Source organism: Apis cerana, linkage group LG13 (assembly GCF_029169275.1).
Source record: "Apis cerana isolate GH-2021 linkage group LG13, AcerK_1.0, whole genome shotgun sequence".
Lineage (NCBI taxonomy): Eukaryota > Metazoa > Arthropoda > Insecta > Hymenoptera > Apidae > Apis > Apis cerana.
In genome coordinates, this window is record NC_083864.1 from 5,433,010 (window position 1) to 5,447,055 (window position 14,046).

General features: G+C 37.8%; 1 protein-coding gene across 32 annotated transcripts in view; it reads right to left on the reverse strand.

The window, feature by feature from the left end:
• Positions 1-197: 197 nt before the first annotated feature.
• LOC108000201 (forkhead box protein P1) overlaps positions 198-14,046 on the reverse strand; it is a 199,376-nt gene continuing 185,527 nt past the window's right edge. For 14 of the 32 annotated variants that reach the window (XM_062083797.1, XM_062083787.1, XM_062083785.1 and 11 more), the window contains 4 exons: positions 9,794-9,969; positions 6,661-6,736; positions 6,414-6,526; positions 198-5,873 (listed from right to left, as the gene is read on the reverse strand). In XM_062083797.1, coding sequence (XP_061939781.1) covers positions 5,624-5,873; positions 6,414-6,526; positions 6,661-6,736; positions 9,794-9,969 — 615 coding nt within the window. In that variant the 3' untranslated portion in view covers positions 198-5,623. Of the gene's footprint in view, positions 5,874-6,413; positions 6,527-6,660; positions 6,737-7,401; positions 8,437-9,793; positions 9,970-12,375; positions 12,507-14,046 lie in introns of those variants that run through there. The other 18 variants (XM_062083802.1, XM_062083798.1, XM_062083795.1 and 15 more) reach the window with 8 other exon arrangements.

A 14,046-nucleotide genomic window follows, 5' to 3' on the forward strand; every position in this document is an offset into this window, starting at 1 on the left:
CGGATAGTAAAATAAACCAACAGATGATAACAAATTTAATAAAAAAATAAAAATTTTATATAAATAAAATATAATTTATATCATAATAATAAGTTAACTATGATTATAATAATTTTTAACATTTAATGAAACTAATTGAAAAGATCAATATATATATATATATTTGATCGAAAAAAATTTAACTAACGATTACTAAATTTTGTTTGCAATTCTTTTATTTAAATATGACAAACAAGGAATTCGGAAACAAACAGTTTAGACAGCTTTGGATCCTCATGTTCACGAATTGCTGTTTTATTAAGTATGTATATTCTTTTCAAGACGATTCTATTAGATAAAGACTTAATTCTAAAGCTTAATTCGAGCTAGAAAATGCGATTTCTTAAGTGTTCTATTTACAGTATGATATAAGTCCTTCTGTGATCTAAACACATATAATCGTAGACACATTAATTTACGTGTATAAATCTTGACGTACCTAACAAGATCATATCTTTTTTTTTTTTTTTTAAGCATATACAAACGATGTCAGTCTTATACAAAGAAAGTACAGTGAAAATGATAACTCTCGTTACTTACAATTACAACTACTTATAAATCGATAAATTGCTATTTCGCTACCTTTTTTTTTTTTATAGAAAAAAAAAGGTCGATGAAACAGTTCAGAGATTGAATTTCTTTTAGTAACACATTTAATTTCTCGGTAAAATCGGTACATTTTTACAAGGCAACTTATCATACAATACTTAATAAAATAATTCAGACAATAAGGATTCCTAAGAATTTTTCAATGACCTAAAGAGCTCGGATTTTCAGATTTAAGAACTTCCTCGTTTTCATACGGCACAGGATAATACTGAACAATTCGAAATCGTTCGAGGAGCAAGAAAAAAGTTCAAGACTCGAACGCGTTTCCTGTATACACACATTGTTTCCTTTTCCTCTTTTTCACTCTTCTATTCAAAAATAGATTTTTTTTTTCCCCCACGTTCCAATAATCCAAGTAATTTCATACTTGTTCCCCGAAAATTTTGAGTGAACACATGCAATGTAAAGAAATAATTTTAAACAAGTTATTTCGACTCGCGAATTTATCCTCGATAAAAATAGAAATTTTCTAATTATGATGATGACTTACTGCGTTCAAATCTACAAGAAAGGAACACCACAACGAACGAAAATATCGATTCAGCACTGTTCACTCGATACCTCTAATTTGATATGATCGCGCTGGTTCGTCATTACTTCGTAATATAACGAACGCGTCGCAAAGTTTTATTCATTGACATAACAGAAAAGAAAAGAAAAGAAAAGAAAAAAAAGAAAGAAAGAAAGAAAGAAAGAAAGAAAGAAAGAAAGAAAGAAAGAAATCGCTTCACGAAGTATTATCTGAGCCGATAAAATGTGAAGATTCGATGAACCAGTGAATTAATAACGCTAAATCCCGTCTTTCGTACGTTCTTCGTACGAAAAATATTCAAATATTCGTTAATTAGTTTTTTTTACAGACTTATACGAAAATATACAACAAACATAACAGGGAACGTTTAAACATGTACAATATAGAATATTCGTAAAGTAACAGCAACTACTATACAAAAAAAAAAAGAAAAAAATTCGTGAAACGAAAAAAAAAAAACCACGATCTTCGTGCTACGTGAATCGATTTTGAAGAACCTCGTGTCCACTCGAAATCGATCGATCAAACCTTGTCTTTGTTCTTTACTTATTTTTTTTTTTTTCTTTTTCACCTTTATTTTTCTTCTCGTCATTCATCTTTTATTCGCGACACGACCAATCGTGATACGATAAAACGAGAAAGTTTCTTCGTTCGAGCTGCCGGCTCGTGAGAATCGACGGTCGTCGCTTTTCTTTATTTTCTTTTCGTTATTTTTCTTGGAAAAATTTGAGATTTCAAAAGTAAAAATTAAATGCAGCCGGGATACGCGCAATTGTATTGTATGTACGTGTTATGTATGTGTGTGTGTGTGTGTGCGTATATATATGTGTGCTTGTGTGTGCGTGTTGTTCGTGTATGTATTTATATAATTATATTTATATTTATATATATATATATATATATATAGACTTTTATATACCACACTATCGATAAACTCATTCATCCGCAAAATGACGCAATATTCGCAAATCCCTAATGCCTCGACAAAGTTCTTTTTTTTTTTCTTTTTTCAACTATGTACAGAAGAATCTTTCTATGTTATATCGAGTCCTTAAACCATTATACACAATACATGTAGACTTAGATTAGTAATAGTAGCATTACGTGAAAGCGAGCCCAAAACGGCACCGGCCATTCGCCATTTTTCACTTTATCATCCTTGAACACTTATCTTTACTTTCCACTGCTATTTTTCCCTGCTATTTATTTTCTTTCTATTTACTCCTATTCATTTTTTTTTTTCTTCTATTTTTATAACATCCAATGTTCGATGACGCACGCGACAATTGTACACACTCGCACTACGCGTTTTCCTCGATTGATCCCTTTCTCTCTCTCTTATTGAAAAAATTTTTTTTCAATCGCTCGCCAACAACGAGTTATGGATGTCGAAAGATGATGGATCACGTGAACAAAATGGAGAATCGATGGATAAAAGGGAAATCAATGTGGACGATAACTTAACCATCCTAAAAGCTAACCACTATTTTATTTCGCGGAATGGACACAGACATGTCTAACACGCAGGAATGAACGAATTGTTAAAAAAAAAAAAAAAAAAAAAAGAGAGAAGAAAAAAGAATATTAAAAAAAAAAAAAAAAAAAAGAAAAACGATCGCGGCCACGTCGTTTCCAGATAATCGAGCGACACGATCGAAAAGTTTGAAATAAATTGAAACTGATCAAGCGCTAATAATAAAAGATTGACACGATGCTTCTCGTCATGCTAATATTACTAATTGGAGTCGAGCTAATATAATCGTAATCGGAATTAATATCTTTCTAACGAGAATAAAACGCAAAGGTGTCACAGACGACGTCGATCGACGTTTCTTACGACCGGCGATTAAACGATTACTGTCGCCCGATAAATGCTTAAAGAACGATCGATCTCTTCGCGGTTCCACGTGTATAATAAACGAATACACGAAAACGATGTGCACCACCCCACAGCGACGGAAGAGTCTGGTTCGTCGAGCAATTAATACCCTGACAATGTAACGGAGCTCATCGATCTCTAAATCTATCTACAACACGTTCCCGGGAACGAATATAATTTACAAAAATATTACAAACAAACGTGTATATATACCATATGTACCATGTATACATATTATATGGCTACGGGTTTCGAACGGAATAATATCACACACGATCGTCTCCCGGTCGCTGCAGCGCGATTAAAAACGGCACGCACGATTTTTTACATACATTTAAATGGCGTCAACGACCATTGAAATAATAAATTACGATTCGATACCAAGCGACCAACGAACGATATAGACCTCTGATAATTCTCTATCGTACCGACCTGAGCACGCTTTCGTTTAACTCGTGTGTCCATGTTCGTGTACGTGTACGTGTATGTATGCGTGTGTATGTATGAAAATGTGTTCGAACGCGTGTACGTACGTAAAAGGGGGGGGGTCGAAGATCGACGAGTAACGGCCCCTCAAAATGTTTATCTTCTCGTTCCTTTCGATTTTTGGACGCAGTCCCAATTTTTCTAAAAATTCGGAACCGAGCTTGAACTTACGCGGGACTAGGGAGAAAAAGATCGAACAGGGGAAGGGGGGAGGGGATTTCTCTGAAGGATCTTTTGGATGGAGAACGAAGAACAGGGCCATCGACATCTAATTTCCTTATAATTTCCGAGATACGTATACGTAATTAATATATGTATATGTATATGCGTACAGAGTAATTTTAATTTATTTATAAGTGCGTTCACGGCATCCGCTTTCTTCTTCTTCTTCTTCTTCTTCTTCTTCTTCTACTTCTTTTTTTTTCTTTTTCTTTTACCTTTTAATCCCATCATTTTTCGTCACTCCTTCTCGACCGACTGTCCTCGATCTCGTTTTCGTTACTCACAAATTCGTTCAAAAATTTCACGACGCGAACGAATATTTTCGTTTGGTAAAACTATGAATATATTGTAGCACCGGCGTGTACGTTTTATCTCGACGCACACGAATCTCGTCGACGTCTATGATCGTCGATCGTTTACGACACTACTTACATTTAATTTGACCTAAACTATACAGTGATTAGCAAGAGAGCAGCAAACGGGTACGCCGGGATCGGGATCCGTGTTTCATACGCGGATTCATACGTGTTTTCCTTAAGTTTAACTTCCACCTTTGATATAAGGAAATTAATTTTCCTTTTCTTCTTTTTTCTTTTTTCTCTTTTTTTCTTTTTTTCCTTTTTTTTTTAATAGACATTTTTGATACTCGCGAAATTCTTAATTTACCACGAACGATATATTAAAGACTAAAGCGTCAGTCAGTTCCCGCGCGTACCCAGAACACTGCCCACACCACAGCTTCTTTATTTACTCCTTAAGTTTAATTCCAACCTTCCCTACCTGTTCGCCCCTTTCATTATCATCTTCGAGACATTCTGCGTGCCCCCTCGAACGCGTCTTCCTTCTTTTTTTCTTCTTTTAACAGGAAGAATCATGCAAGAAATTTAGAAAAAGTGAATAGTCTCTTCCGTAAAAAATGATATCGATCGTAATTACCTTTCATCTAAATAAAATATTCCTTTCCTTTCCTTTTTCTTTTTTTTTAAATATCTATCCAAATTGGTCCAAAAATGATAGACGCGATTAGCACACGCAGAAACGCAGCCGTACACGCGAGTGCTGACACGATATCGAAAGCGGAAAACGAGTCAGGAGCGGGAAAAACACTTCTCTTTTCCCCTGTACATTCGTGAAAGGATCATCGATTAACATTTATTCGCCGAAACGCTACGAACAATCGCGGATGCTATTCGTTTTCATCTCAACGATTCATTCGTTAATGCAATGTACACGAAAGAGAAAGTGAAAGATAGAGAGAGAAAGATATATATATATATATTTCTATGTATATATATATATATATATTTATATAGAGATATTAACCGCGGTTCCGAAAACGAAACGGAATTGGAGAACATAAAATACATCGTTGTTCGTAATTGCTTGAGTAAGGATATGGATCGAAGGATCGCGCCGCCTATATCACGATATTCGCCGATATTTCTCTCGAGTTCGACGTTTCGTCGCGATCGATCACGCACAGTACATGAACGTTTTCTTCTCTCGCCTTTACCTTTTAAAAGCCGCCTCGATAAAACGTATCACGGCCTTGGATATGATAAATGGGGATTCTCTTACGAAGGAGGAGTGGAGGGCTGGGTGGTCCTGGCTGGGCCTTCGTCTTCTTCTCCTATTCTTCTTCCATTCTTCTTTTTCTTCCTCTTTTCGTTTCTTTTCCTTTTTCCTCCCTCTCTTCATTCATTCCATACATTCGCGCGCCTCTGGTTTCCCTGATCTTGGCTCTCTATCGAGGAGGAAGAGAAGCTGCTTTTTATTCTTCTTCTTCTTTTTCTTCTTCCATCACGATCGTACTTCGACGCGACAGCTCGAATCTATTCGCTCCTCGAGGTGCGATACTACGCCTCGATCTGATCCTCCGGGGTCATTATGTCGGGCGCCATCGACAAGTCTTCGGCCATGTCCTCGTCCTGTCCGGAATCGTGCCCATGACTCTCTGGATACTCCCTCTCGTCCACCTGATCGTCATCACCCTCTTGATCCGCGGGCGCGTCAACCAGCTCTCGTTTTATTAATCTCGTCAGTTTTCCACCCTCCGGGCTTTGCCCCTCCTGCTTTATGTGCACGGCTGGTTCATCCAACGGTGACCTGTCGATTTTGCGGAGGAACTGCTCGGTTTAATGTGTTCCAATCATCGTCCACGGGAGGCTCGAGGTATTTTTAATTGGCGAGATGATACCGATCGAGAGAGACAAATTGAACGGAGCAACGGACTTTTTACAGTGGAAAGTTTAAGCTTTTTTTTTTCTGTTTAATTTATTCGCGCATGATTCATTCGCGGCCGTCTTCGCGTATACTCGGATTACAATTATAAAATAAAAAATCACGTTTCAATCATTAACGCGTGATGCATCTTTTACGATATATCTTAATCCGAGATAATGATGTTTTAAATCAACTAAGGATAGGCGTAAAACAAGCAAACTGCAAAAGATGAGCACGTCTCAAGTTCTGTTATAAACCTGTCGCAATAAACATTTTGTTTAAGACTAACAAGTGTCTGGTGATTTATGATCGGGAGAGTAGCGTGTACTTAAAGATTTGCGTAGGTATATAACATTGCCAAGTATTTTGGGAAACATGTAACACGGATTAAATATATGGCACGCTACAGAGTGTTTTACTCACATTAAATCGTTATGGGCTAACACGTGCTCCTTGTCGGGACTCGTTGTCGTCGACGTGCACATCGAGTTGTTTAGAAATCCCATATTAGAGTCCCCGAGTGCCGCCTGGAAATACTCAAATTGCATTAGATGGTTAGTCACTTAATATTCCATTCCTGTACCTAATCGTTCGAAACTACGAAAGACATACGTATTAAATTTAAAAGAAATAATAATTGTATAATTGTTTTTTTTTTTTAAACAGTTACCTGGAGATTGGCGTTTAATGCATCACCGTACATGGTCGGGCTATGCGTCAGGGTTGGACTTTTCGACGGGACACCCCTACGTATCGAGAGAGAAAATTACTATTAATAATCGTCGAGATTCGACTATCGACAGTTTCCTGAAAAGAAACGCGTGTATATTTATAAGCTCTTTTCTTGATTTTTTTTTTTTTTAAATTTGTGTCAATGTATACATGGGTGGAGTAAATTTTTTTTTTTTCGAGAAGGGTTTCAGGTCACAAGGGTTGGGTGGCGGAGAGGGCGGGTAAAGATAGAGCTTGTGTGTACAATGTGTGCACGTGTGATCGAGTTTCAATATGTAAAGGTATAATAGATAGAGAAAGAGAGATAGATAGATAGATAGATAGACAGAGAAAATGGAAAGATAGAGAAAGAGAGAAAGAGACAGAGAAAGAGAGAAGTATATAATATGAAAAAATGTATACACGTATATAAATATATTAAAAAAGTGATTAAAAAAGAATGGAAAAAAAAAGAGTTCGAAAACTCTTACCTATTTACCAGTTTCGCTCCTCACCTCCTCATCCAACGATCGGCTTGGTTGAGATTGAGCGAGGTTAGGTTAAAAAATTTAGAGAAAAAATGTAAAAAAAGAAGCGCTCCCGTTTCGTCTTTGTTTCTTTAATCAAGATTTATTGTATATTTTAATAATTTTCGTCATACGAAACGACGTCGTAACTTATAAACGGCTTTGAGGCTTACCTGTGCTTACCCTTTTATAGTTTCCAAAATCCTCAAAATCCTCTAAGTTTTTCAAGGCATCGAATGCGGACCGAGCGAATATATAATACTTTTTCCAAACGACAAACAAGTCGACTGAAAAAAGATAAATTTTCTCTTGCAAACGGTAAAGTTGAAAGGAATGCATTTGAAATGTATTCGAAGGACAAATATTATTCAGTAATTGAAACACGGCGAACGTGTGACGATTGCAAGAGACGATTACTTGCATGCGAAGAGAAAAATATAAGAATAAAAACAATGCCTAGAGCCGTTTATTAAGTGACTAAGAGCGCTTAGTAAAGAGAAGAAGAGAAAAAAGATAGAGGAAAGAGAGTGAAAGATAGAGAAAGAGATAGATAGATAGATAAGAGAGAGAGAGAGAAGGATAGAGACAGATAATAGTAGAGAGAAAAATGAAAGGGTGTGAGAGAATAGTATATAAAAAGAGAGAAATAGAGAAAATTTTAAAAAACGTTTAAAAAGATGATTATTAAAAAAGTAGAGAAAAATTACCGGAAGTTGCAAAGTTAGTACGTTAACGGTGAAGTACCTTGAGTTAGAAGAGAATGGTCGTAGCGATGAATGGAGAATTCCGTATCATCCGAGATATTTTATTTTGCAGTTTGTGACGCTTAATTTACACAATTTACACATGCGCGAGTAGCCCTGACACACATTATCAGTCACACCGAAAACCATTCTCACGTTGAAAAAGCGTACTAAAAGGCGAACAGAAATATATAGAAAACGTTCAACGCTGTAACAGAGAGAAAGAGAGAGGGGGGGAAGGGGCAGTAAAAAATAAATTAAACACATACTTCAACAACGCCTTCTCTCGTTAAACGCTAACTAAAAGAAAAAAAAGAAAAAGAAAAAAAAAAAGAAAAAGAAAGAAAATAAAGAAAATTGCGCAAAAACTTCACCTTCCTTTTACGAAATATCGCCAACTTATTTGCTCTTTCTATTACTACGCTACGTAGCTTCTCTGCTTCTTTCAAAATAGCGAAACTGAAACTGAAAATGAAAAAGAAAAAAAAGAAAACGGACGCGACAAACGCTTCGTTCACGCATCCGATTGTTGCGATTGAACGAAACAGAAGAAGAAGAAGAAGAAGAAAAAAAAAAAGGAAAAAGGAAATTGTAGCGATGCCGCATTAAAAAAAAACCAGCTTGTACAGCAAAACAGAGAAGAAAAATCCGAAAATGAAGGGTAACGAAACGTTTGTCCACGCAAACACTTCCACATTCTCCCAAGACACTGCAAACGCCACTACATAAGCACCATACAATTATAAGCGCAGTGTTTTCTTTTTTCAGTGGTAAGGATAGTCTTACGGGGATTTTTTTTTCAGTATTTTTTCTCACATTTTTTTCTTTGTTTTTTTTTTTTTTTTTTTTTTTTTTAATTCTTATGGGAACGAATATTAGGATCCTTGATTATCCATGCGAGCAACCACTAAACACATCAGAGATCCTGCAGCACGGACCAATCGTCCTGTGGCTGGGCTCCTGCAGGATCGTCCAGGATTTAAGCTCTCTCGGGTGTGCTAGAGCCTCGGGCTACGGTACTAGTGAGACGTATACGGGGATGTACTATATGAGGGCTGTTTTGGACGTCACAAGCAGAGGTGCGCAGATTTAACCGTTAACAAGCTGGAGCTGCAAATTTTAATTGGACGAAATTCCCTGTTCCCTTACGCTTACATTGGATTCTACCGACATTCCCTTCTCTTTTTCATCCGGGCTAAATTAACCAAGAAATTACGTTGCTATAGAAAAACGTACATTCTTCTATGATATATCGCGCACCTCTGATGAAGATCAAGGAAGGTTGAACAGGTACTACTTATCCGGTTTATGAAGGAGACGGGTTCTAAGAGGTATTCGAGGCAGGCATGATGCGGAATTCGTTTCCTGGGATTGGATAAACTGCTTAGAGCCACTCCCTGCTGCCTTGGAAGTCATTTCCTCAATAATCGTAACTCGAAATTCCACCGCGAAGAATTCTGAACGAAGCGCTCTATATATAATCAACAAGTAGTACTAATGGTTTGACACACGACGTAACAGCACATTCACTTTCTTCGACTTTATCGAGTATCTTCCACGAGTTCACGCACAAGTTTTAACGCACAAGTATAGAATAACAATTTAATCATTTTTTATCAATGAAAAGAAAAAGTAGAAGGCGATTGGACTCGCGATCTGAACGACAAAGGCAGCAGGTTCGAGAGGGGCGTTTAGTGGTTCGTTTATTTAGGCAACGACCAAGCGAAAACGTCCCGGTCGCCGCGTTACAAGAGAATACCGCGGTAAGGTCAGAACGTCGCGCCAGCCAGCCAGCAGAATTCTAAAAAGTGGTAGTGCTTACTGTGCGGAGAGGTGGGGTGGAGTGGGTGATGGGGTTGGGTCATATTTCCTGGGGCGGCCGCGGGACAGATGCCGCCGCTTTACGAACTCGGCGTCGTCCACCATCCAGAATGACCCGAAGTCGTCCTCATAGCGCACAAAACACTTGTGCAATGATAGATTGGTGCGGATCGCGTTCTGTATACACAGACAAGACCACCAAGAAATAGAGAAAAAGAGAGTAAAAAAGATAAAGGTTTGTTTCTGCTTGTTGTTGTTGAAACTTATTTCGTTTGGTTTTTTTTTTTTTTGGTTACGTTTCCTTCCCTTTTCTAGCTTCTATTTTTTTTTTTTGGACGTTCGTTTCGATTTTCCTTTTTTTGTCTTTCTTTCTTTTCTTTTTTTCTTTTTTTTTTTTTTTTTCTAACTTTTTCTGCCGAGCTCTATGCTCTTCTCCTTTCTGCGCACGATTTCTTAAAGCATCTAAACGTTGGCGCTCGAGTGGCACGACCGTTTCTCGAATGTAAAACGATCGCGACTCTCGATATCATGCACATTATTGCAACGTATCCCGTTCACCAGAAATCGTGAGACGAGACACCAAGCTGTCAACCAAGGCTTTGTATATTAGCCTCATAGTCCTCTCCTACCCAGAAGAATTCGATGATCGAGCGAGCCCTCGACTCGATCGAATCCCGGTGTTCCAGAGAATATAAACAAAGACAGCACAGATTCGCAAAGAAGGGAGAGAGAAAGAGAGAGAGAGAAAGAGAGAGAGAAAAAAAAGAAATAGACAAAACGTAAACGTGTAATACGTAGTAAGACGAGACTCCTCTCACTACCTGACCAAGTGCAATTCTGCGATTCTCACTCTGCACTGGCGTATTCCGCATCCGGCTTCCGGGTATTCGAGACTAGACTCGGGCCAGAGAGACTTGGCCCTGCCAATTCTCGATCGGTTAGTCGCTGCAAAGCCCACATGCTTGTTAAAAAGCACACACCACGATTTTCTACGGTTTCCTTTCACACAAGAGCAAAAAAAGAAGTCGGCCACATTCACACGATCATTCCCGCCTGCTCCTTTCCACCTCCTCCTCCTTCTCCTCCTCCATCCTCATCCTCCATCTCCATCTTATATCGTCGATTCTCATGATCTTCGAACGCTCATTCACGCACGTTCACGCATCATATTGATGGCTACAATCGCACACGAGAGACGGGCAAGTAATAAAAAAAAAATCACACACACACACACGGGATCAAACACAATACAAAGCTAATTTCCCGATATACAATCCTAGAGAAACGATATCTCGTTTTTATCTCTATATGAAAATTTTGATTTTCATTTTATAAATTATGGCGAAGTAATTTTTTAATATCGGAAATGAAAAATGGATAATATCTTGATCCTTGTCTTCCAAGGTAAAATTTTATCGATTGTAACTCGGGAAGCTCGATGTTAGCATAGACAGACGTACGGACAAATGACGCAAGCGAGTTACAGATAATACAGATTATCATGGCGTATACAGGTGTATGAGAGAGAGAGAAAAAAAAGAAATGATTTTATATATATACACACACGCACACAAATCTATACGTATGAATGCGCACGTATAAAGAAGGTACACAAAAGATCTAGATGCATACGGATATATATTAAAAAAAAAAAAAAAAAAAAAATAAAATAGGAATAGAGGCACGGTATCTAGAAAAATAACTCGTAACTAAATGCACAGAAGAGCGTGCGTGTATGTGCGTATACATACATACTGAGGCTTGCGTACACGCGTAACGCGCGCGTACACACTTAAAAAAAATTTTATTAAATATATATATATATATATAAATAGCTAAAATATGTGAATATATATATATATATATGTATGTAAAAAAGCTATATATAAATATGTATACATATAAAAATAGATTATTAAACACTATTAAAGGTATATATATATATAAATGTATATATGAATATAAATATATAAATAATGTATATATATATAAAAAATGTAAAAAAGACGTATATTAATATATATATAAAAGTTAAAAAAGATAGTAAAAAATTTGGCAGTATAAACATGAAGGGCGGGGAGAATTGGAGTTAGCGGTACGAGTATGTAATTAGAGAGTAAAAGCGATTAAGTGAGAGTATGTATAAAATATATCTATATAAATATCTATATAAATATATAAAAAAGACACAGATAGAAAGAGAAGAAATATATATATATATAGAAATATAAATATAATATTATATATTAAAAAAAACAAAGAAGGGAATTATCTTTGGGAGAATGGAAGTAATACAAGACGGGATGCGACCGAGGCCGATTATTTCGGGTTATGGTCTGAACCGGTTGTTGGTAAATCCATTTTGAGAGGGGTAGGGTTTCAAAAGGGAAATTACATTATATAATGATATATCGATAGAAAGAGATAGAGAAAGAAATAAGATATATATATATAATATATGTCGTAAATATAAATATGTATATAGAGAGAGGAATAGATCTATTATATATAGAGACGAGATAAAGAGTATAAAAAACGCGGCTGTAAAATTTTTTTTTTTCGGTGGGACGGGGGGCAACGTACCCGGTCGTGCTGCAAGCGCGTTGAGGACGTCTCTTGTAAAACTCCACTTCGTCCACCGTCCATACGGCGCCTTTCACGTTTTCGACTCGCATGAAACATTTGTGGAGAGACAGGTTGTGTCGCACTGCGTTCTATACAAAATAATACACAGACTAAATAAGCAACGCAAAAAACGAACGAAGCCAACTCAATCGCGAGGCCGGCTGTCGATCGGGGAACACGATTCGATGGCGTGTATTTTTTTCTCTTTTCTTTTCTTTTTTCTTTTTCTTTTCTTTCTTTTTTTTTTTTAAGTATAGGCGGCATTCCGTCATCCCCGGTATCGGATGACGATGACAAGAACGACGGAGACGACGATGATGACGACGACGACGACGACGACGACAACGACGGCGACAATGACGACGACGACGGCGACGACGACGACGACGACGACGACGACGACGACGACGACGACGACGACGACGACGACGACGACGACGACGACGACGACGACGACGGCGACGACGACGACGACGACGACGACGACGACGACGACGACGACGACGACGACGACGACGACGACCATGACGGCGATGATAATGATGATGATAAAAACCGATACACGCTGAGATGAAACGAGGATGGATGAGATATATTCTGCCCGTCCCGAAGAAACATCGTGAGGATAAAAAGGTGGTATTTGCTTCACAGGATATTGTGAATCTTTCTCTGTTATCTTTATGGACTTCTTTTTCCCGATCTTTAGACAAGCTGTATCGTGTCTCTTGTGAAGGAGCATGTCTTTAGACTTCAGGCTATCACTTTAACGTAACTCCCATCGTAAAAATTTACAGACTTGAATAACGCGTCGATGAAAATAGAGTGGCGGGTAAAATGGAGAGAGAATTTAAAGTGGCAGCCTGATTTTGCAATCTCCAATTCGAACCGGTCGAACGAAACAGAAAAGCAAAACCGAGAAACTGATTGAAGAGTGAATTAGTAGTAACATCGTGTGTGAGCAGCAAAGGATACCCGGCTATGGTCGCGCAATGACAAGGCCGTAATAGGACAATAACGAACCAAAACGATTAATCGAAAGATACACGGTATAATGTGGCATTCCTTTATCGTTAATGCACAGCTAGTCATCTAAGTCTAGGGGCAACGACAACAATCATACATGCCGCAGGGCCGTACAAAATTCCAAAAGAAGAAGTTAAAAAAAAAAAAAAAGAAAAAAAAAAAGAAAAAGAAAAAATAAAAAATAATGGAGAGAGAGAAAGAGAGAGAGAGAGAAAAAAAAAAGATAAAAGAAATTTAGGAAGATTGTACGAGAAGAAGGTCGCGACGTCGATGGTCACGATCTCCATCCAAGTGGAAGAAGACGTGAGAGGTCCTTGGCCTGGTTGAATCTGGTCCTGCTCCCCTGTAGGATGGTGCCCTGTGTTGAACCTGTGCTTGCATTTTTTGAAAATTTTTCAGATACACATAACCATGCGAGGCGAAGCGTCATGGCAAACGTCGATTACTTCCACGCACACTCGCACACACGCAGAAAACACACGCGCGCGCGCACTCTTGCCAACAAGCGGATCGTATATGATCGTATTACGATTTAACTGAGATCTATCGTGACATGATTTCAATCAAAGATCAAATTTTACGGAGAGATCGCGTCTGGATTCGCGG